The sequence below is a fragment of the Piliocolobus tephrosceles genome, chromosome 6 (genome assembly GCF_002776525.5).
Source record: "Piliocolobus tephrosceles isolate RC106 chromosome 6, ASM277652v3, whole genome shotgun sequence".
NCBI classification, from domain to species: Eukaryota; Metazoa; Chordata; class Mammalia; order Primates; family Cercopithecidae; genus Piliocolobus; species Piliocolobus tephrosceles.
In genome coordinates, this window is record NC_045439.1 from 70,718,001 (window position 1) to 70,743,291 (window position 25,291).

Genomic DNA, 25,291 nt, shown 5'->3' on the forward strand with positions numbered 1-25,291 from the left:
CATTTACTTATTCATTCACTCACACTTTCATTTATTCATTCATTTACTATATTTGGCACACAAACTCTAGGATGATCACCAGGGATCCTTGCTTCCTGGTGTGTTCACTCTTGTGTGTAGGCAGGACCTGGGACTTGCTTCTAACCAACAGAATATGGCAAAAGTGGTGGGATGTTCTTCCTGTGATCGTGTTACATAATATAAGATGCTGTCTTGCTAGTAGACTCACTCTAGACACTCTCCTTGTTGGCTTGATGAAATAAGCAGTCATGTTAAGGAAGCTCTCATGGTGAGGAACCTTGGGCAAACTCCAGCCAGCAGTCAGAAAGAAGTCTGGATCCTTGGTCTTAGAGCAGCATGGAAATGAATTCTGCCAATAACCTGAGTGAGCTTAAAAAGGGGTTTCTTCCTCAGTCAAGTCTCCAGATGAGAACACTGTCCAGGTGTCACCTTGATTACAGTGTTGTGAGACTCTAAGCAGATGGCCCATCTAAGCCATGCCCTTACCTAGAAACTGTAAGATAATAAGCAGTTGTTGTTTTGAGCCACAAAGTATGCAGTAATTTGTTATGCAGAAATAGAAAACAAATACATGGTGCTGTGCTAATGATCATACGCATGATCTCTTAGTGCTTCAAGTAACGGTCTTAAGCCTGATACTAATATTATCTTCATTTACAGATGGAGAAACTGAGGCCCAGAAATTGATCTCCAGAATGCTTTGCTCTTAGCCACTATACTATTATGGCATATTTTATCTTTATGTATTGCATTATTTCATGGATTCAAGTTTATCAATGTCCTTTGACAAGTTTAAAAATCTGTCTGCTCACATGCACACGTATGTTCATTGCGGCACTATTCACAATAGCAAAGACTTGGAATCAACCTAATGTCCATCAGTGACAGACTGGATTAAGAAAATGTGGCACATATATGCCATGGAATACTATGCAGCCATAAAAAAGGATGAGTTTGTGTCCTTTGTAGGGACGTGGATGCAGCTGGAAACCATCATTCTCAGCAAACTATTGCAAGAACAGAAAACCAAACACCGCATCTTCTCACTCATAGGTGGGAACTGAACAATGAGATCACTTGGACTCGGGAAGGGGAACATCACACACTGGGGCCTATTATAGGGAGGGGGGAGGGAGGAGGGATTGCATTGGGAGTTATACCTGATGTAAAGGATGAGTTGATGGGTGCTGATGAGTTGATGGGCGCAGCATACCAACATGGCACAAGTATACATATGTAACAAACCTGCACGTTATGCACATGTACCCTAGAACTTAAAGTATGATAATAATTAAAAAATAAAAATCTGTCTGCTAAAGCCTATCAAATACATTAAGGAAAAATCCCACTTGGCACATCTCCCAAACAAGGTAGAATTTTTTATAGGTTCAACTCTATAAAGACATTTCATGTAACTGTTTTGTGCTGTACTCATACCATACATCTTGTAGAAATAATATTAGATTCATGAATAGGAAATATTTTTATTAAAAGTGATGGACTGGCTGGGAGTGGTGGCTCACGCCTGCAATCCCAGCACTATGGTAGGCCGAGGGGGGCGGATCACGAAGTCAGGAGTTCGAGACAAGCCTGACCAACATGGTAAAACCCTGTCTCTACTAAAAATACAAAAAATTAGCTGGATGTGGTTGTGCAGACCTGTAATCCCAGCTACTCAGGAGGCTGAGGCAGGAGAATTGCTCAAACCTGGGAGACAGAGGTTGCAGTGAGCCGAGATGTTGCCACTGCTGCACTCCAGCCTGGATGACAGAGAGAGGCTCCGTCTCAAAAAAAAAAAAAAAACAAAGCGACAGATTATGAACTATTTAGAAGAAAGAATAATCATGGCAGACATGAGTCCTAAATGCTTTGAATTTATCTGGAATTAGGACGTTCAGAAAAACGTTAGTTAAAATGTGCTGCTGCTTGGATTCTGTCTTTAACTTTGCTGTAAGACTAAAACATTTAATCTGTGTCTTACTGTTAACATTTCTGATCAGGTATAGGGAAAAACATAATATAGAGAGATTTAGAAACACTTTTTTTTTTTTTTTAACTGCTAAAGTCCTATTTGGTTCATTGTTCTGAGGAGTTAAGGTGGAATTGTGATCCCAGTACCATGTCTTCTAATAAAAGTCATTTTTGCTCTGCATTTATCAGATGTTAATTATTCATACTGCATGACTGAGGATTTTGGAGGCAGAGAGAGATTCATCTGCAATATTTGGAACACTAGTGGAGGTCTACATCAACACAGAATTTATACAGCAGCTGGTGCTAGTCAGAGCTAATGATAGAATTTCAGTTTAATAAAAAGACCCCCAACTGAGCACACCATCTTGAAAAAAGTATACTTATCAAAAAGATTTCAATCAGTTCAAGAGAGACACCTTAATTGGGAAGAGGAAGAACTGCAGAGTAGTTTGTAATCATGCCAATTCTAGATCAATAACTGCATGTCTGTTCTTTGGTAGACATAGCTTTTGCTTTATATTAAGTAATCATTTATATATTCTCTCTATTTGGATAAGGAAACCTTTCCTTTATTTGACAATGTATAATGATATACTCTTTTAATTCACCTCTGTGTCTTTGTAATAAACATGTGTAAAATTTAGACATGTGATGGTAAAGGTGAATATAATTATTTGTTTTTAAAATGCATTTTGTATCTAACAGGAAAACGGTGCTTATGAAATTTTTATATTTTCAAAAATTGTTTTGTTGAAATAAAATGTTATGAGTAAAGTTAAATGATGGTGGTTTAACTATAAGAAGAGTATACTGAACACTGATAATCTGATTTATATGAAATTACTTCGGGGAAGGCTGTATAATCTAATAAGAAACAAAAAGAAGACAGTTTACTTTTTGCAGGAAGGATTTGGAACACTAAAGAAGAATATGATTCAGTCATTAAGTCTTAGTTTTCTTTTGTTAAAAGGAGATAGTCATTCAAACTGGTGGCTTTCAACTTGTTTATAGGCTACTAGTCTCAGTGGTGCCTTACAGGGCAGTATGGGGCAGGCAGGGCAGGTGCAGAGGGCAGTGAGGGGAGGTATGGCCCAATTGGGAGGTCGAGGCAAAGCTTGCAGGTGAGGGCTCTGCAGTTCCCTTTCTCATGTCAACCAGGGCATATATTTTCTTTCTGCCTGCCCGCCTTTTTCCCCCTTCCTTCCTTCCCTCCCTCCAAACTGTATCTATTTTCATAGACATACATTTTTTAAGGGAAATATTGGGCTTCTATATAAAATTTCTTTTTGCAAAATAGGGTTTCTCTGCTAAAATACAGTTTGAAAAATCACTGGACTAGACAATTCTAAGTTTTTTTCCTTCTATGTTTCAATTACTGTTAGGATTTCAAGATCCAGGAACAACATAGCAAGGGAGATTGAAAATCTTTTAGGACACACAACAAACACCTATCTTGCATAAATGGTACTTCAGCTAAGAGGCAAAGCTATGGGTGAAATGGCATCTTACAATGCTTTCAGATATACGGGACTGTCTTAGTCCATTTGTGTTGCTTTAAAGGATAACTAAGGCTGGGTAATATATGAAGAAAAGAGGTTTATTTGATTCATGGTTCTGCAGGCTCTACAAGATGCATGACACCAGCATCTGTATCTGGTGAGCATGGCAGAAGAAAAGGAGCCAGCACATACAGACCACATGTCAAGAGAGAAGAAACAAGAGAGACGGGAAGGTGCCAGGCTCTTTTTAACAACTAGCTCTCAGGGCAACTCCCATGGGATCTAAGAGTGGGAACTCACTGTTTACTGTGAGGATGGCACCAAGCCATTCATGAGGGATTCAACTCCATGATCCAAACACCTCACACCAGGCCCCACCTCCAACATTGGAAATCAACTTTCAAAATGAGATTTGGTGGAACCAAACAAATCTTAATAGAAACTATGATTAATAGGTTAAGTTTTGTGGTTTTTTTTTTTTTTTTTTTGAGTAATTATGTAGAGCAGGGCCATGCTCACTTAGGCACTTAATCTACTCAGTGATGTTTGGGCAAAGGAAGACTATGACCTAATTCTAAAAATAAAAGCCTTTTGCATTTAGAGAATCATATGCTGTTAGAGCTGGTAGGATATTTGAAATCATCTTTCTCATTTTATGTATTTATTTATTCATTAAATTAATAAAATTTTATTGAATTTGAATATGTGCCAGCCATCATGTTAGGTGTTAGGGATACAGCATATTGTCCCTATCTGTATAGAGATTATGCTTTAGTGGAGGAGATAGGCAATTAAACAATCATACACACAAGCGTATAATTACAAATTTGTATAAGTACTATTAAACAAAAGAAAAGGGCTCCCTGAGATCCTGTGTTGGAGTATACATGAGAACACTGGGCTGTAGAGAGCAAAAGTGACTTGCCTCAAGTCACTGAGTGTGTGCTGTAGGGCTGGCACTAGACTTGGTCACATGTTCTCTCTGTCTCATTAGCTTAGCTGTGAAGTTCAGGTCCATAGTAAGGGTTACATAGAAATCAGAAAGCCATGAACTCCCCTCTGGGCTTGTGCACTACTTTGGAACCTTGGGCAGCCTGTGAGACACTTTGGGAGATGCCCAATGATCTGCACTAAGAATGGAAACTTCAAACTTTTGAGAATGGTTTTCTTCATTGGTTAAGGTCCCCGTGCTTACGATGTGGTTGACTAGAGGCTGAAAAATTGTCTGCAGGGATAGCAATGTCCATGATTAAAGAAGAGCAATTCCTTAGTAGCTGCAGCAAGACTATTATTTATTTAAAACTTTCAGGCTGCAACCAGGTTCAACAGCTTTCTCAAGTCTATGTTGCTGTGAAACAAGTGGTTTGTTCCTTTTACAAACTTTTGCCCAGATAGGTTTGCTAGACCTATCAATTAGAGGAAAACCTAAGTTAAACCATCATTATTAAAATTATTAGCTAAGAACCACTATGATGAAGCCATTCTCCTATTTGAAGACAGCCAACTGGTATAGCTTTCAGCCCATGTGGCCAATGGGGAGTGTGAGGTTATTTTCTTTGACAAGACTCTGAAGAGTAGAGACAGAGTGAGTCTGGTTGATTGCAGAGCCATAAACTTTGGAGATCCAAAAAATACACAGCCAAACTGGTATCCTTTCATGAGCATTGAGAAGCTTTGCCTGCCTTCATGGATGCCATCTACCTCTGGGAGGCACCTGCCATCAGATAGTTAAGAACAATTTAAGTCCTTCCTAGTGTTTGCTGGGATAAGCGATTGACCTTTCTCAATCTAAAGCCTAAATCATAGTCAAGTGAGCACTGCATCAATGAATAGACGGGATTACAGCACACATGCTGGGGCTTTTTTTGTGCAAACTATCTTCTTTCTTTTTCCTTTTGGCAAACCTCCTCCCTCCCTATCTCCTTTCCTGCTGCCCCACCCCTGCCACAATCCATGCTACAAAACTAGCATGTATCTTCAAGTATTTTAAAAATCCATGCTCATATAATCCCATCTAAGCATATATATGTACAAAAAAATCTATATACATTCCCACACATAGAATTTTGGGGCCATTTTTTTGGAAAGCAGGGTTATATCATATACTCTTTTCCCAGATTTTTCATTTTCACAAGGAAATATAGTTCTACTTCATTTATTGTATGGATGTATTATGATTTACTTTGTTTCTAGTTTTCTACTACATTGAATAATGCTCAGATTAACTCCCTTGCACATGTGTCCCTGTGTACTGGGACTTTCATTTTTATAAGATAGATTTTCTTAAGTGTAAATTCTGAGTCAAAGAGAGGTGGATATTTAATTTTAATAAACATTGCCCATAGCGAGGGATAGTGGCACATGCCTGTAATCCCAGCTACTCCAGGGCCTGAGGAGGGAGGATCACTTGAGCCCAGGAGGTCAAGGCTGTAGTGAGCTATGATTGTACCACTGTACTCCAGCCCAGGCAATAGAGTGAGACCCTAATGTCTAAACAAATTAACAATAATAACAAAATAAACGTTGCCCAATTGCTTTCCAAAAAGGATTGTAACAATTCTTATTTCCACCAGCAATGAGAACACCATTTTCCTCCAGCAGCCATACCAAAATGGATATTATCACACTTATATTTTTACCAGACTGATGAGTTTAAACCTCATTGTTACTTTATTTTCCATCTTCCTAATTACTAGCAAGTTTAGACACCTTTTCCCAAGTTTGTAGGCCACCTGGCTTTGCTCTGTTGTGAGTTGTTTTCTTTTTATTTGGGGTTGTATGTTGGAAGAGCTCATATATTAATACGTATTTTCCATCTGTGTTAAAATATCTTTTTAATTTATCACTTGTCTGATTTTTATTACTATGTGAAACAGACATATTTTAACATATCTAAATCTGTGAGGGGTGTCCAATCTTTTGACTTCCCTGGGCCACATTGAAAGAAGAATTGTCATGGGCCACAGAGAAAATACACAAATGCTAATGATAGCTGATGAGCTTAACACACACACACACACATCTCATAATGTTGTAGGAAAGTTTATGAATTTGTGTTGTGACAAATTCAAAGCTGTCCTGAGCTGCATGTGGCCCACAGGGTGCAGGTGGGACAAGCCTGCTTCTTTTACATTTTTTTTTTTTAACAACTTCTAGGTTTACTGTTTTACTTATGGAGACTTGCCCATATATGTACATTCTCGAAAAACTTCTCTTATTTTTATGTCTAAGTTTTTAATCCATCTGAAATTATTTTTGTATATGAGTCCAACTTTAGTTTTCTATACTATTTTAAAACAATCACCTTTCCTACTGAATTTAACTATCATTTTCATCATGTATTAAATCTTCATATATATTAGGATCTATTTCTGGGTTCTATGTCCTGTTCCACTGATTTGTTTATTCCTCTGCAAGTACCTGATTTTTAGAGCCTTTATAATATCTTCTGATATTTGGTAAAGCATGTCCTTTCTAATTATTCTTCTTTTTCTTTTATTTAAAATGATATTTTCAGGCATTTGTTCATTTAAGTAAATGTTAGGGTCAATGAATGTGAGCAGAAGTTATGTGTGTTTCTCCTGGTCAGAAGCTTTAGTAGCAGTATGTGATTTGCTTCCCTCTCTTTTCTTATCTTAGTGATGACAGAAGTACTTGTTGGGATAAAACTTTCAGCTTGGGTTTTTGAGTGACAAAGATGAGCAGAGCCACCCTGATTACCTATGTTGGACACACAGAACGAGCAAGAAACAAACTTTAGTTGTGTTAAGTCACAGAGACTCTGAGTGATTTGTTACTGCAGTATCACCTAGCTCATTCTGAGATGAGAATGCTGTGAGACTTATGTAAGATGACATACATAAAAACACATATCCAAAGTCACAAATCAACTTACATATCAATAAATACTGGCCAATATAATTAAAATTATGAGCAAATAACAACAATAATAAAGCTACCCTTGTGTCTGGAGACAGGACAGGACTTTCCTGCCGTGTGGTTTAATTTCAGGTGGTTAAGAAGATACATATATCAAAAGACGTATCTGCCCTGCCTGCTCAACATTGCTCTATACTGTAGTTAAGAGTTTAATTCCTGCTAAATGCAAGCCACTTCACCTTGCTAAAATGAAAGTCTATGCAAATAAGGAAGGAAACTTAAAACACATTTGAAGATAATGATTTATATTAGGAATTGCAAACTAGTAGCCTGTGGGCCAAATCTGGACCATACATGTTTTATTTTGACAACAGTGTTTTAAAAATCAGAGAAGCACACACACACACACACACACACATACATTCACACTCACACACACACACTCTCTCTCACACACACTGACTTCTGGCTTCTCTTGAAAAAACTCTGAGATCTTACAACCCTAAAATCACATTTCTGCACGACCAAAATCTCTGGAGCCAAGTAACTGCATTGTCTAGTTCACCAGAGTTTCCCTACCCTGCACCCTGTACCCCTTGCTGTTTTTTTTTTGTTTGTTTGTTTGTTTTTTTGAGATGGAATCTTGCTCTTCCACCAGGCTAGAATGCAGTGGCATGATCTCAGCTCACTGCAACCTCCACCCCCCAGGTTCAAGCGATCCTCCTGCTTCAGCCTTCTGAGTAGCTGGGACTACAGGCACGAGTCACCACGCCTGGCTAATTTTTTGTATTTTTAGTATAGATGGGGTTTCACCATGTTGGCCAGCATGGTCTCGATCTCTCGACCTCCTGATCCACCCGCCTTGGCCTCCCAAAGTGTTGGGATTATAGGCGTGAGCCACCGCACCCGGCCCTACCCTTTACTGTCTTACACCCATGTAGTTCACTTCACCCGTTTACATTTCCTATTGGTTCAGAGTTTTATAGGAATAGGTGACCCCTGGGGATTTATAGTAAATTAAAATTTGATTACAGTGCTCCCCCCTTATCTATGGGGAATAGGTTCTAAAACCTCCAGTGGATGCTTGAAACCACAGATAGCACTAAGCCCTACATATACTATGCTTTTTCCATCTGATAACCCAGTTGACTAAGTGACTAACAGGCAGGTAGCTTATACAATGTGGATAGGATGTAAAAGGGATGATTCATGTCCCAAGCAGGAAAATACAAGATTTCATCACACCACCCAGAATGGCTCACAACTTAAAACTTATAAATTATTTATTTCTGGAATTTTCCATTTAATATTTTTGGACCATGGTTGATTATGGGTAACCGAAACTGCAAAAAGCTAAGCCAAGAATAAGGGAGGACTATTGCGTTTCTTCAGCAGTTGGGTATGGTGAGCTCTAGGTACAAAGAAGACAAAATGCTACAATGGAGGGAAAAGTAGGGTACTGATAACTAAGCCATTTGGTATTGTTTTGATAAAACCAGTCAGTGGAGGAAGAGACATTTCTCTTCCTGCAGAAAAGAATAAAAATAGGTCTTTGATACCTCAGCAGCAATTTTCATCATCAAATCAATTACAGACCACACAGGCTAATTAATTCTCTTGGCCCCCTCATAGGGTGAGAATCCCAGAAATACCATTAGTCAGAAATGAACTTAGGAAAATAGTTGCAAAATATCTTGTTGCCTAGGAAGAATCTTAATACAACAAGCTACTGAATTGCTTTTTAAAGTTGCAAACTGACCCTCCCCCATTTTGTTCATTTAGGAAGAAGGATAATAGAAAAGGAATTGGACAGAAAGGTCTAGAATCTAGATTGTTCAATGTATAATTTCTATGCAATTGCTTGAGCATTATCTAAAACCTTTCACATTCATATCCCTTGAAATCCCTCTTATGTTAATCACATTCATCAGTTGGCTCCATTTTCATTAAAAGAAGAAACATCTTCATGCCACTCCCACCTTAGGGTCTGCTAACTGAACCAGTTTTCAAAGGCAGAGTTTCTCAGTACAAATATGCCTCTTGTTTTATGTTCAACCAATGAAACAAAAACAGCCTTTACAGTTTGAGGTAATGTTCCTGCAGATTTCCATGGTACCTATCACGATTTTATTAATATCCTAAATTAATGTAATGCATTGGAAACCGAAGGTGAGTGTCAGATAGTGTGCCAAGGTAATGATTGTGTCTTCTGAATTATCTGGCACCAACAGTGGGTTTGAGAGTGGGGCATCCGAGGATCTTCAACGAGATACGTCTTTCTGTTTCATATTTTAAAGGTCATGAGGAGTTGGCTGAGAAAGAAAGGGACATGAAGTATCTGGTTTTAAAGCACCCAGAACTCAGATTTATCTCATCAATAAAACATCACTTCAGCTGTTTCTTTGTTGGACTGGAAAGAGGCAGACATTTAAAAAGGCCTGGAGTAAACTTATAGACTGAAAAGAGACCTCAGATCAGAAATGAGAACTTTTCCACTGACATTTTTCAAACACAGACTTTTTTTAAAAATCCCCTTAGAAAATTGCATTATTACTGGTAAATTATTAAAATAACTTTTTCTTTTTCAAACAAAATACAGATTGTTTTATAGATCTGTCATATAACTTCAAATGGAATAAATAGATAAGTGAACTTTTTATTTTCATTCTAGTTATAGTGGAGGTTTTTTTTTTTTTTTTTTTGATTCTGGGTTAGCAGTTTCCTTTAAAAATACTCTGGAAACTCTTTATAAATGAAAGGAATGTGTATAGTATGTAAATTCAAAGCGTGCTGTCCTCATTTACCCAGTGGAATTCAAAATAAGCCTCAACTTGTGAACATATTAAAGCAGATTGAAATGGATATTAGCAGGATTTGTAAGGAGAAGCACTCCAGTCAGTCAAACATGCTATGCACGAGAACTTTGATAATGTTGTTTTACTGATAATTACCTGCCGGCTGTCACCTCAAAGTGGGATTTCATGCAGGTTCCAGTATTTAAATATTACATTCACAGCCAAGCCTGCAAAGACACTTACACCAATCTGGCCATGTCCATTTTATGTCACAATTATCTCTGTCTTTCTTCATGAAAAGCAATGCACTTAACTCCCTTTTAATTGTGTTTGAACTGTGTGGGCAAGAGATCTTCAATATCATGCTCTCTCTTCGCTGGTCCAGAGCAGGTTCTGCACTCTCTCCCTCTCAGATGTCAGCAGACATCAGAATTACTGGAAAGCAGCACTTTCTAACTTGCATGAATATTCATCTGACCTCAGAAACTAGTCGCTGGGCAAAGTAAACATCCGACACTTACATGAACTAAAGGTGGTTTACGGAAGGACCAACTTATGTAGTCCTCTCGGGCTGCTAATGCCTGCTAGTCTTCCAGCTCTACAGAGAACTTCCTTTTCTCTGCCACCATCACCATGCACCGCCCCAGCAACACTTTTTTTTCTCATACTGAACTCCTAATTAAATTTAACAGTTTCAAGAGTTTAAACTGTATACCTTTTTAATTGTGTCCTACTTTGTATTGGCTGATGCACAAGTCTGAAAATGGATATTACAGCTTTTTATGATATAATATCATCCTAATTGGTGCTTCATAGGCCGTGACTGAATTCTTTTCAATTAAGCTCTAACATACAGTAACTGTTTCTCTCTGCAAATGCTGGAAAGCCATTCACAAGAGAGGACTGGTACTGCACAATTCCAAAGCACCTTAATGTGTCAAAAATGTTTTGTGAAGAAAGCTACACTGTAAATGCAATCACCTACATTGGTGTTCCCATTGTTAACTGGGAGTGAAAGTATTGCTAATTGTCCTGCGTTTTAGCTGGGTTTTTAAAGCATTATGTAGTAAGTACACCGGAGGGTCAATTTGTGAAGTGAAATACTTAGCATGCAAAGCGTAATACAAGATGCTGTGTAATACTTGACCTCTCAGCATAATAAATGTAGCAGTGAAACGCTGTGCATTCAGTATTCACTGAATAGAGCCTTCGCAGTGGAACAAAACCAGAAAATGTTCTCTTCATTCCTTTTTTTTTTTCACTAAGCGAAAATTATTCTTTATAATGGCCATTGCAGCAATTAGCTGGCATTTGGTAGAATAAATGTGCAGAAATAGCAATTTCTTATTTTAAATGAGATTTTGTATGGAGCCTGCAAATTACTTGAGGTATATGAATAATTGTGCCTTAGCTTTATGCTACAGAATAGGGTGTGGGTGGGTATAAAGATTTCCTATTTGCAGTTAAATGTTTAGACATTTTATTATTTTAATTTCACTCACAGTCTGCCTGGATTGACCTGCTTTCCCATTGATCATTTCATGTGTGCCTGGAAGCAAGTGTGCAGATGGCGGGAGACTCCCAATTAGTGCACCATGTTTTTTATGAATGTGACATGTAAGTGCAATCAGGTCTCCTCCGGAGGCAACAGCAGTGTTTAAAGTTTGGGATCCTAAATCAATACAATTTAATAATCTGCATGGAGTGAATACTTATCAATATTCTCTGTGGTCAATTGGAAACTTCATTAAATTTTTATCAAAAGTTTTTCGCCTTATTGAAATGCAGTCTTCCAGGCATTCATGATCCATCTAATTAGCCTTAAGTAGGGTATTTTTTTCTCTCTCAAAGTGATTCAGTTAATTATGTCCATATATTCATAATTACAAGGTAGATGAGTTGGGTAAAACTGAAATTATGAAATCTGCAGAGAGATTCTATGAGGCTTAGAATGTGGAATAAAAAAAGGGGTGAGTAAAAAATTTAGAGCAAAGAAATACTTTTTTAAAAATCCCCCTCAGCCCACCCTACTCCAATAGCCTTCTTAACAAGGTTTTGTGTATTTAATTTTTCATTTATCATTTATAATCCAGCAACTTCTGAAAATTGATTTTAGATAAGCACGTAGTCAATAATAATTTAAAAGGCAAACCTACAAATACCAGGAACATTTGACTAATGCCTTGAAAGTTATTTTTAATTTAAAATAATTTAAAGATGAACAATTCAAACAGTTTTTTAAAAGTCCCTTTTGCCCACTGGCTACCACTAGTCCCTAGTTCTACCAGTCCGCAGTTCTCCTACAAGATGTAATCACTTTAGTCAGTTTCTTGTGTTTTCTGTTTCTACATTTTCAAATTCTTTCTTTTTTATTCCAGTCCCTCACACATTCTACTTACATACTCTAATTTCACATATTCTGCATCATATCTTAAATTTCAAGAATTAAAAAAAATTCCCTAGGCAACTTTTCTAGCCCAAGAATTATTTTTATCTCTAAACTTACATTTTTAGTTTTTTTTCACAAAATTAATTTGTCTATCTTAATTTTCATTTTACTTAAAAGCTAAGCATATACAACTTTTTACTCAAACTACTTTTCTTTCTACAATTGAGTGGTGCCAAAAATTCCTCTGCCAAATGCTATAATGAAGGCACCGATTATCAAATGATGAAACTCATCTGTTAAATCCAACCTGTGTTTCTACAAAATTGGAAATAACTCCAATTAGTCACTGTTAATTTAATCTGGGTAAAGTGAGGTTCTCACATAGTAAGCAGATATCAATCCTTCATTGCTCAATAAGCAAGGCTTATCAGCTGGACTTCACATCATGCCTCAGGGAGGGTGCTGGGCCATTATATTACTCTTTGCCTAATGATCATGCTCAAAATCTTCAGAAAATTGCATAGCCACTGGCCAGAAAGAATTGTATATGATTTCTGTCCCACTTTAATGCCTCAAGATTTTTTTCCAATGGGGCAAACACCAAGTCACAATCAATCATTTTTTTTTTTTTTTTTTTTTTTTTTTTGAGACAGAGTCTCGCTCGCTCTGTCGCCCAGGCTGGAGTGCCGTGGCCGGATCTCAGCTCACTGCAAGCTCCGCCTCCCGGGTTTACGCCATTCTCCTGCCTCAGCCTCCCGAGTAGCTGGGACTACAGGCGCCCGCCACCTCGCCCAGCTAGTTTTTTGTATTTTTTTAGTAGAGACGGGGTTTCACCGTGTTAGCCAGGATGGTCTTGATCTCCTGACCTCGTGATCCGCCCGTCTCGGCCTCCCAAAGTGCTGGGATTAATCAATCATATTTTTAACATTTGAAGTGATTTATAGTAGACTCAGGTAGTTGACTACAAGAATAAATTTAATTTTTAAAATTATATATGTGAAATTAAAGAACATGAGATATAACATTTTTCTTTCTAATTATTCCTTTCTGAAATGTTCCTCATGAAATTTTCCAAAGGAGAAGAATGTAGAGGACTAAGAGCAAAATTTCCTCCACATATTTGTGAGGTATAGGTAAGTGCAATATAGATAACTGCATGGGTAAAGATATTGGTACGTTAAAACACAGAAAGAAATGTTAACTGTGTTTTCATATTGCTGCTGTTAAGAAAAAAATGCCTTGGATAATTCTTCTTCTTTTTTTTTTTTTTTTCTTTGAGACAGGGTCTCACCCTGTGGCCCAGGTTGGAGTACAGTGGCATGATCATGGCTCACTGCAGCCTTGACATTCTGGTCTCAAGAGATCCTCCCACTTCAGCCTCATGGCGTGCACACACCACTAGAGTAGCTGGGGCTAGAGGCATGTGCACGCCCGGTAATATTTGTATTTTTTGTAGAGACAGGGTTTCACCATCTTGGCCAGGCTGGTATCAAATTCCTGGGCTCAAGAGATGTATTCACCTTGGCCTCCCAAAGCCCTGGGATTACAAGTGTGAGCCATTGCACCCAGCTGATAACTCTTTTCAAGATACTTCAGGTCATTTTGGTCACCTAATAGCTCTTTAACATATCCTGAGAGGTAAGCAGTGATTTTAAGGATAGTTCATTTTAAAAAGGGATGGTACACGTAGTGAAAATTGGTTGTACATTAAGCTACTATTCTCAGTATCATTGAAAGTTTTACATTATTGCTATAAAATTGGATGACAGTATTCTCACCTGGAACATTTACTTGGGTATAACCTTTCTTTTTCAAAAGTTGAGCAGAATACCTATATGGGGGTGCTTCCTGCTTTGAGTGTCTACTTCAAAAAAGAACCTTACTTTTTCTGTCCCAAGGAAACTCTAGGAAAGGGCTTCATTGCAGTTCACCCAAATTGAATGACTCACCATTTTCCCTGTTGCTTCTTGCTCTCCTCATCCTGCCTTCCCTTAGGAGGGATCTCCACTCCGGGAGTCTTCTCTTCATTCCCACCCCTGGTTGTCCAGTTTCTTCTCTCTTTCAACACCTAGGTCAAATGTTCTCTCCCCCATTAAGCTCTCTCTGCTGTCCTAGTTGGAAGGAATTCCTCTCCTAAACCAGAAGAGCAATTTACCTTTCTTCCTCTTGTATTTATGTACACTTGATAACCCCCTTGCTTGACTACTGGCTTCCTGGGAGTAGGATTCAAGTCTGCATAAATTCCAGTGCCTTATACTTTGTGAGTGTATACAAAATACTTCTTGAATGAATAAATTGGTAAAATTTAATGCGATCCATTATTACATATGGTGAAAAGCTCCAAACAACCAAGGAAATACAAACATTCCAGGAATGACTTTATCCAGTCTCTAGAATACAGCATTTAGCTTTTCTAATATTCTCATAAGTTTTCAGAAAGCAGGCGATTTCTGGTGCTTTGGATTTATCTGGACCAAAGACAAACTAGCTGGCAACCAAAGACAAACTCAGCTGGAAACTTTTGCTACAGAGCTGCTGTGCAAGCAATTCAAAACATAGATTAACAATTATTTTCAACCAGCCCTCAATCATGAATGTCACAGAGATGGACCTCTGTGACCTTGAACAAGCTATATATCTTGCTAAGCCTTAGTTTCCCCAGCTATAAACTGGAGACAATAATACTTGTTTCACATGGTTAAATTAGATTAAATGAGATAAAAGTGCCTAATGGATAGAAAAATGGTAAAATTATGGCAAGGCTGTCAAAAATAAGTTCCAAGGAATCACCCACTTTTGTGAACACATATCTCATTGTATTATAATAATCTGAAAACAGTCTGTCTCTATCACTAGACTATGTACCATGTGAGGGCAAGGCCAAGCTCTTATTTATTTCTGTATCCCCAGTGCCTGAGTCCTGGCACATAGTAAGTGCTCAGTGAAATCTAGTTAAGTGAACGAAGAGTTGAGGTTGTGCCTCTGCCACAATTTAGCTACCTGTTTATTCTCAATACAAGCAAGAGGTAGCAGTTGAGATGTAATTATCAGAAAATAAGTCACACCCACAAAGGTATACATCAAAGTGAGAGCTCATTCACATACAATCAAGAAATACAATTTATTCTGTTTTAATCCTGGATTATTGAGAGACGGTACCATTGGAGGAAATCAGTCTTCTCTTGTATAGGGTATGCATCCTGCGATTAAAGTATTTTTTAAATGTTTATCAAACAACCACAGGCTACTACAAAGGGCTGTGAATCTCTGAAATTAACATTCTGAATTTCTGCATAGTGTTCTAGATAGGGATTTTGCCACTTCATTGTCTTAAGGGGAAAATCACATTTCTCTTACTTTTGGCTTTCTGGTCACTTCTCTGAGGTGAGATTTCTGGAAAGATATCAGAACAAGTTTTTGGTGCATATTTCAGAAGGAAGGCTGTGGAGGTGTGCAGATGAGGCTTATCAAATGGTCTTCCCATTGGACTAGAGTTCTAGGCTCTGAAGACCTTTCTAGACTTGGCTTTTCCTTCCCTCAAAATTTTAAACATTTTAAGAAGCAATTTCTATATATTAAATAACCACAAAATAAGTCTGAACATTTTTCAATTCATTCCTCATGATTATGCTTTATAGAATCCGGTTTTTCATGCTGCTTAGAGTCTGAAAGTTTCAATTGTGCTTCTGTTATGCTCCTTTCCTTGAGAAATGGTCAGGTTTTAAAGTGCCCCTCTTCCTATGGCAAAACAAAATTGGTGGACAATATGGGGTGACATTGTGGCAGTCTCTCCCCATGGTTTGTTGAAGGCAGACAAACCCTAACAAACCCTAGCTTCTTTCATGAATGTTTATTTGCATTCTGGTCATCTGGCAGAAAACATCATTTATTAAAAAAAAAAATAGTAAAAGTTACCTAACATTTTTTGAGAGTTGTGTGGCAGGACTTTACAAAGATTGTCTCATATGGTCCTCACAACAGTCACAGGAGGGAGAGATTATTCTTCCTCACACATGACTGGTGAGTAAACTGAGCCCAGAGGTTGGATGGCTTTCCCAAGTTCTATGGCGACTCTGGGAGAGAGCAGTGCAGGCCCCAGGTCTGTGCAAACCCAGAGTCTCAGCTCTTAGTCCTTACTCTTCCTTCTCTCTGGTTTCAAAGTTTTTTCACCAACTCCAGTGGCTTATGGGCAATGACACATGAGGAAACCAGGAAAACACACCATTTTCAACCAAAAACAATTGTCACAAAATCTCATGTTTACTTAATTCTGTGAAGGGTGAGTTGTGTGGGAGGGGCAGCTAGGAAACAAAAGGAGATGAACCAGCTGCGGGGGGTGGTTCCATAGCCCACAAAGAATGAAGGCACAGACATTTCTCTCCATGCCTGAGGGACAGCACAGTCACCCAGATGAGCAAGAAATGGGTTTACACCAGAAAGGAGGGCCCAGGAGTGTAGGAGGGGACTCCCTAGACCCCCTAGCCCAGCTATGGCTCTGAACCACCTGAGGCCCAGGATACTCCAAACCCTGGTGTGGCCAAGGTAGATCCATGCTGACCCACGGAGCCCAGAACTCAGCTCCTGGAGAGGACTTCTAGGTATTAGGAGATAATACCTAATACATAGAGCAGGTAGGGGGAGGAAGCGAAAACAGTGACGACCTTTGCCCCAAAACGCATTTTCCAATATGGGGGAGGGAGTGAAACTGAACAATTCTCTCAAAGAAATAGGTCAGACCCCAGCTGGTAAACCCGGACACAATATTCTCTTCAAGTTTTATTTATTTAGCATTTATACTAGCAGTTCTCAAACTTGAGGGAGCAAAATAACCTGGGGAAGTTGTTAAAAGGCATTTACCCAGTTCCTATCCCCTAAAATTCTGATTCTGTGGGTTTGAGGTGGGTTCCTGGACTCTGTTTTGGACAACACGCAAAGAGATTCTCATGTCCCTCATCAGAGAGGTAAATGCTGAGAAAACAACCCTGGAGCTGGTGAGTCCTTGGAGAGCTGACATTCTGTGGGACTAAGGTGAAGCCTATTTATTTATTTATTTATTTAGAGATGAGGTTTCACTCTGTCACCCAGGTTGGAGTGCAGTGGAGGGATCATAGCTCACTGCAGCCTAGACCTCCTGGCCTCAAGGGATCTTTCTGCTTCAACTTCCAAAGTAGCTGGGACTACAGGTCCATGCCACCATGCCAGGCTATAAAGCCTAATTAATTATATTATTCTCCAGGAATGCTCGTTTTTGAAGAGCTAGCAGTGGTTGACCATGTCTGTGGCTACTGCCCCAAAGTTTCCTACATTCCTTCAATGTCTACTTGTAGGAAAAGTTTTAGGCAGGACTGAGGGTGGGTGAGATGATACTCTGATGTGTCCCCTGCTGGTCTTGGCTGGGCAGGCTTCCAGGCACACTCTGAATGAGGCAGCACCCCTTAACTTCAAGGAGGACTGTCTTATGAAGGAGTACTCAGAGTATCTTAAGTCTCTGACAACCAATCATTCATTCATTCTGCAGTTGTAGAGAACTTCTTTTGTTTGCACTATGTTTCAGTACCTGGGCCTTGCTTAAGCTTCTCTTTCTTCCTATCTTCCAGCTTTACCCAGTTAACTTTACTCCTTCAGGTCTGCCCTTCCTAATGAGGTCAGTTCCACCAGGCTGTGCCCTGATGGCATCATAAACCTGTCAAATGTGATTCCTGAGTTAATGCCCTTCTCCCCACTGCTTGTAAACTCCATGAGGGCAGGGATCATGATATTTTTAACTCCAAGTCACTTAAAAATAATTTGCTAAAATACAGTTTTCTAAATAACACTTTGCCACATTTAGCAAGGCACCAGTTTAACAGAGTAGATTATTTTTCTGTTTATAAATTAAACACCAAACTGTATTGGATAGAATGTTTTAACAGCCTTTGACGATTTCTGTGAAGGTTTAGTTGACTGGTTTTAATTTTGCCTTCATAATATCATTTTAAAGAGGTTCATTTGTTAACAGCTAAAAGAGTGATAAAATGGTTTAGCCTTTTAGAGTATATATTTAATTGTTCAGGAAAGTGTATTTAGAAATCAGTACCAAAAAGTGTACTCAAGATGATTATACCAATTCTGATATTTATTTCCCTAAGCATTAAATTACTAAAGAAGGATTCAGAGCAACTAAATCAATGTGAATTGCAGAGATTTAGGGTATTAATTATTAGTAATATAAAATCAAGGCTTGGTGAAAAAATATAAAAGCACTGGAAGAGAAATTGTAAATTACATTTAAAAAGATAGGGAAAAACTCTAAGTCAATTGAAACAATCTCATTCCATGTGTCATGCTGAAATTTAAAATTTTAATTGCTACAGGCTAAAATTAAGTCCACCAGCCACTGAACAATTATGAAAAGAATATCAATCATTCTTATAATTTGAAAAAATTAGAAAAGAAGTAGAAGCTGAAGATGAAATGCTCAGTTTTTATTTTCTAACAAGCAGAAATTGAGATATTTTTGCCTGGTTTTAATGCACCAAAATATTTGAAATGAAAGGGCATACATGTTTAAAATGCATAAAAGAAGTCAGGAGAATCACAGGAATTGGCATAATGAAATGAATGATAAAACCTCAAATTTGATTTATATATTACCATAACTCTAAACTTGCAAAAACCAAAAAAAGATTTTAAAAGATTGGCTTAAAATTCTAAAAATCCTAAAAGATAGGCAAAATGAGAAAGAACCAGGAAACAATGAAGCAATAATATCATATACTAAGGCCACTATCACTCTTAGAAATTAAAATTAGAAATTTAAAAATATTAATTAAAATTAACAGAAAATAATTGTATAAGTGCTAAGTAGTTGACAAAACTGTAAATGACTTTAAAAAGAAATCTATTTAAGGCTGAATATTTCTAGAGAAAATAATTATAATTTTGGGTAAAAATATGAAATATTTTATGACTATAAAATATATTCAACTCATAGGAGTAGAGAGTAAAATGTTGGTTATCAGAGCCCAGAGGAGTGAGGTGGATAGGAAAAGGGGAGACGTTGATCACAGGGTACAAAGTTTCAGCGAGATAGAAGGAATAAGCTTCAGTGATCTAATTACACAGAACTGTGGCTATAGTTAATAATAATGCATTGTATCTTCCACAACTACTTAAAGATTGGACTTTAAAAGTTATCACCACAAAAATGATAAGTATGTGAGGTGATGGGTATGATAATTAGCTTGATTTAGTCATTCCACAATACAAACATATAGCAAAATATCACATTATACCACTTAAAAACACGTATATTATCTGTCGATTAAATATATAATAAAATTTATTCATAAATAAAATAATTTCATAAGAAATAAAAAATAAATAAAATTTATTCATAAGAAATTATTCTTAGTTTTGACAAAAACTATTCCTTAAAATGTTGCTAAAGAAAGCAAATAACAACTGGTCAACCAAAACAATCCTATACAAATTGTTGCAAATTTTAGACATAGTTAAAAGAAACATGTTTTTGGTAAATCATTGCATTTGGTAACTTTGGCAAATTAGTGATTCAATAAATTGATCACTTATTGATTTTGTGTGTTGATTTTTCGCCAACTGGTCGTTTTATTTAGGATAGGGTTAAGTTTATTTACCATTGTATCTCCAAAGTCTGCTGTAGTGCTTGGTACAGTAGGTACTCCATAAATAGTTGAATGAATGAATGAATGAATGAATGAATGGTTTTGAGTGAGGCAAATACAAAAGGAAATGTAACCACCAATGCTCCTGGCTTCATAGAGCTTACATTCTAGTGTAGAGTGAGTTGTAGTCCAGCCATTTTTCTGTTATTGGTTACATAACTATAGTGCAACTTCTTCTATATGTTCACTTATTCTTGGATTCATAGGAACATGTTAACTTTACTGTTATACCATATTTTGGAACTATTTGAATGAAACTATAACTCCATTCCATAAAGAGATGAAAACATCTTTTCAAATAGGCCAGAGTGAGGCAATATTCCACTATTCCACAGGGTTGTTTGAGGGTAACATTTCTTCATTTCTTTCTTTCTTTCTTTTCTTTTTTTTTTTTTTTTTTTTTTTGAGACGGAGTCTCGCTCTGTCGCCCAGGCTGCAGTAAGGTGGCCGGATCTCAGCTCACTGCAAGCTCCGCCTCCCGGGTTTACGCCATTCTCCTGCCTCAGCCTCCCGACTAGCTGGGACTACAGGCACCTGCCACCTCGCCCGGCTAGTTTTTTGTAGTTTTTTTTAGTAGAGATGGGGTTTCACCATGTTAGCCAGGATGGTCTCGATCCTTGACCTCGTGATCGGCCCGTCTCGGCCTTCCAAAGTGCTGGGATTACAGGCCTGAGCCACCGCGCCCCGCCGAGGGTAAAATTTCTAATAAAATGTTTAAAACCCTAAAGGTAAGTTCTTGCATACGTGACATTTGCACAGCAATTCATTCTGAAATGATTGCCAAGCTGACTTGCGTGAGAAAAGCAAGCAGAGGAAGGAAGTGCCTGGCCAGGCCCATCTACCTCTGTGAATCAGAGGAAGTGCGCAGGCAAGCATCATGAAAAAGTCATGGCGGGACTTCTTCTTTTATTTTCTTCTACCCCTTCAGCTCACCTCCTTGTCCATGATCAGAAATGAAAGGAAATAAGGTAAAGGTAAGTCCATCCCTAGTTCATAGAGCTGACAGAAGACAGGTTGGTTGTAGAGAGAGCTGGTCACTGTGGGCACAGCCCATGTTATTGTTAGCTGGTGTGGAACTGGTACAGTAAGGGCAAGCAGCTTTTCCTGTGCAGTGAGTTGGAATTAAACATGCTAATTTGAGGTCTCTTTTAAGTATTTTGTTGAACTCCATTGGCCTTTAATTCCTTTATATTACATCATTTAATGTAATGTTATTTATATATGAAGCATGTTATGCTTATTAACCAATGTGCAAAAATCTAAAGTACAGATTTTCTATAATGGGCTAATTACAGGACTTTAAAGCCACCTACTGAGTTTTGCTGAGCTTCACAACAGGTTCACTGAACTGGATAAATTTATTCAAACGTGTGGAAATGAACCCCATTCTAAGTGCAACGGTACTGGGAAAACACACAAATTATACCTCAATACCAGTTTAATGGGTCAAACAGTGAACCTGAATACTGAACTTATCTACATCTTAAAATAGTGGGGAAGCCAGTGGTAAAAAAGGAAGTGCCCATTCAAGGGAGTTTCTCCCTGTTTGTAAACAGTGGCGATAAAACAATAAGCATGGCCATTAGGAGCAAGTTCCCCATGCTCAGAAAACAGAGGTGGTTGCCTTTCAATGACCTTTGAAAATACACAACTTTCATAACCAAACCCAAGAGTGGAACGAAGTGACGAAAGCTCGGCAAACACATCCCAAGTGCAGCCCTTTAATCTTTCCTGAGAACAAGAGGCGCGTTTTCTTGTGTCATGGCTTAGGAGGAATTCAGCATGGAGTGTTCAGAGTTAGAAATACAAATAAGGCCTAAATATGCAGTGAAATTAAACACTCTCTTCAAACCAGTTTTTTCCCTGAGCTTGATCAAAACAGAGATATGTTGATCAGTTAGTATTATTTCTTCATTAATCCATCCTCAAATGTTTTTTTGAGAGTTCCAGAGAACTTTAGACTTAAGCTTCATAGCACCATATTTAGAACTATTATTCTATTATTAATAGAATATGGATTATGAAAACACAAAGATCGGGAAGAAAAAAAGAAAATGGAGGTAGACAGAAGTCTGAGAGCCAGGTTAGGAACAGAGGTGAAAGGAAAGACCCTATTTCCTATACTGCATCTTTGTCGATGAAACTTCGGTTTCCAATTAGACATATTCTCTCTCTCTCTCATATGTGATCATATATGCTATCAGTGAAAATAGATATTGCTTTTATGCTTTTATAGCACCTTGTAGCAATGATCTACTAATTTTGTCATGAAAAGGAAAAGAATGTTATTTCCAAATCTGCAAGAATTCCGGTACTGTCCTTGGGGCACCCTATTGACAATGTACACTCCACCCCTTGGCTGACAGTAGGGTGTGTTGATAACCTAATCCATGCTTTTCTCTTCAGGGTGATGCTGGCATGCCTAGCTCTGGAAGTGGTGAAGCCTGGATTTATACAGCACTCTCGGCAAGTGTCACATACACCAATAAAAACAGAGTTCTTCAGGAAATGAGGTATGACGCAGGCCAGCTTCGCCAAGACTCTCGGACCAAGAAATAAGGATTTAAATATGAAATACTAAAATTTAACACGACTGAAACAAAATAAATGGTGTACTACTGAAAGCATTTGAGGTAATTAATCAATGCTGTGTTTGTACATATCATTAAATATATTATGCTCAGTTTAGATTTGATTTCTATGCTCCTTTTATAAAGAGTTAAAAGAAAATACATTTGAATTCACGCTGATACCGAAAACATGCTCCTAGCTTCTAGTTTTTTGGATTTCAAATCATTTCCATTAACAAACAGCTATTTGCCCTCTAATAAAATATGTCATTATGCTTTATTCACATTGCACAAAAGAATCACTGAAAAATCGCCCCGATGATGGCCAATAATTACACATTTTGCTCCTGTGCTAGCGATGAAGAAATCTGTTCATTGGAGAAAGCAGGTGCTAGGGCGTCAAGCTAATAGTCAATGTGTGCCACGGTAATTAGCCACTGCGATCGCTAAAATTAACAATTAGCTAACATGCAATTCTCTTTTTTGCAGGCTGCAGTTTACTTTGTAGAATCCTTGCATGTTCTTAGTAATTATTCTGACAGCTTATTATTTTTATTTTTTCTGGTTTGAACACAGCTTTAACATTTGCATCGGGCGACCCAAATGTTCAACAGGCAGAAGTGAAACAACTGCTTGACTAGGCATTTTTATGAGGCACACATTTGGTTGTTTTCTGAACTTTTCATTGTTGGGGAGGGAGTGGTAGGGGTGAGATCTGTGATTCTCTCACAGCTATTGTCTTCTTCCCTAGGGCCTTCCTCCCCGGCCGGCACACTCAGCCATCCTGAAGCTTTTAGAAGGAAAACTGCCCAGTCAGCGGCAATTTAGACTCTAGGGAACAACTCCAGGGATGAAGTGCCACAGTCAAGCTGGTCAAAACATCTTCCTTTCATTCTTCTTCCCTGGAGTGTGTCTTTGGTTAATGCATTCACTGCCCCCGCACCCGCCCTTACTGAGAAAATGTAGCATCCTGTGTGGCTTGTTCTCGTCAGGGGTGTATGCTGAGATAATACTGCTAGAGCCTTCTAATGGATAGAATAAAGAAGGCCTCAGCCTACATGCCGAAGGAAAAAAATTAAAGGCAAAGGAATCATTTGTTTCCAGAAATCCTCTGGGAGACAGAAACGTGTTTAAGGCACTCACAGCATTCAAGTAAGATAAATTGTGGCAAAAAATTTAACAAACTGTAATTCCAAACTATCGTGGTCAAAAAATTACTACAGATTTAGTGGCATAAACAATACATATTTAAGAGCTTACAGTTCTGGAGGTCAGAAGGCCAAAACAGGTCGCACTAGGCTGAAATCCAGATGTTGCCAGGGCTGCGTTCCTTCTTAAGGCCCTGGGGCTGAATCTGTTTCCTTACTGTTTCCTCCCTCCTTGGCTCAAAGGAGCCAAACACCATTGCATCTTCAAAGCCAGCAACATTGCGTCTCTCTTACTATTCTGCAGCCAAGCTTCCCTCTGACCACAGCTGGGAAAATTCTCCAATTTTAAGGACCTTTGTGATTACATTGGGCCCACCTGGATAGTCTAAGCTCATCCCCCTCCTCTCAAGGTCCTTAATTTAATCATGTCTGCAAAGTCTCTTTTCTCATGTAATATAATGTAACAGGTTCCAGGGATTAGGACACGGATGTTTTTGGAGGGCCATTATTTGGCCTGTCACACAAACCAATGAAAATATACATAGAGTAAGTTTGTGTTTTTCTACCCTAGAGAGTCAGTGCACATTTAATGTCAGGGATTGAATTACTTGGAAGTGGTGGGGTGAGGGTAGGATAATGGATTTCCATGGTTTCCATAGACAATAAACTCTTTCTGGCCTTCCTGCGCCAGGTCCCCCAACTGAAGATGGAGCCAGTGCAGGTCGTGTTTTGTCCTACTGCTCCCAGGCTCCTGAGTTTGGAGGGCCTTCTCATCCTCTTGTTGGAAGTGGCACTTTTCAGAGTGCAGGCTTGGCCTGGCTAAGAGCTATCATCATGTGTTCTGTGCTTTATTACAGTGTTGGGCTGCAGCACTCTGGCTTACTTACTGTGAGAATGAGTGATACAGGCTGCTGCCCACAGAAACCCTGAACAACATAAGGAACTCTGCCCATTGCAGTCCTAACTACTAAGTAGCGACAGAGAGGTACAGCTGCATTCCTGAGAAGTGCTGCCACCTTGTCCAGGTGTGAGTTGATTTTCAGGGCTCAACACGGCTTTGACAGATGTTTCTCAGCAAGGCCCAGAGAACCTGGACCTTGGGACCTGCTGCAGGCTGCGGAGACTCAGGAGGGACCGGCTTAGCAGGAGAGGTCAGTTTGAAGTGAGCTGTGAAAGAGGCTGGAGCCAGCCTTGTGGTGAGAAAACACAGCAACACATTCTGTTTGTTTAAGTGGGAGGAAACTGGAATGAGTAGGATCTGCCCAGAAGAGGTAGGCAGGCATCCTGAGAGCTAATCACTACTGAGTTTCAATAAGGTGAGACCACACCGC

The 25,291-nt window shown here is 38.6% G+C and overlaps 1 protein-coding gene across 2 annotated transcripts in view; it reads left to right on the plus strand.

Annotated features, from left to right (window-relative positions):
- The window catches only part of LOC111524475 (surfactant-associated protein 3), a 40,383-nt gene extending 37,608 nt beyond the window's left edge, over positions 1-2,775 (plus strand). For both annotated transcript variants that reach the window (XM_023189660.2, XM_023189661.2), the window contains one exon: positions 2,182-2,775. In XM_023189660.2, the coding sequence (XP_023045428.2) occupies positions 2,182-2,205 (24 nt within the window). In that variant the 3' untranslated portion in view covers positions 2,206-2,775. The remainder of the gene's footprint in view (positions 1-2,181) is intronic.
- Positions 2,776-25,291: the final 22,516 nt, after the last annotated feature.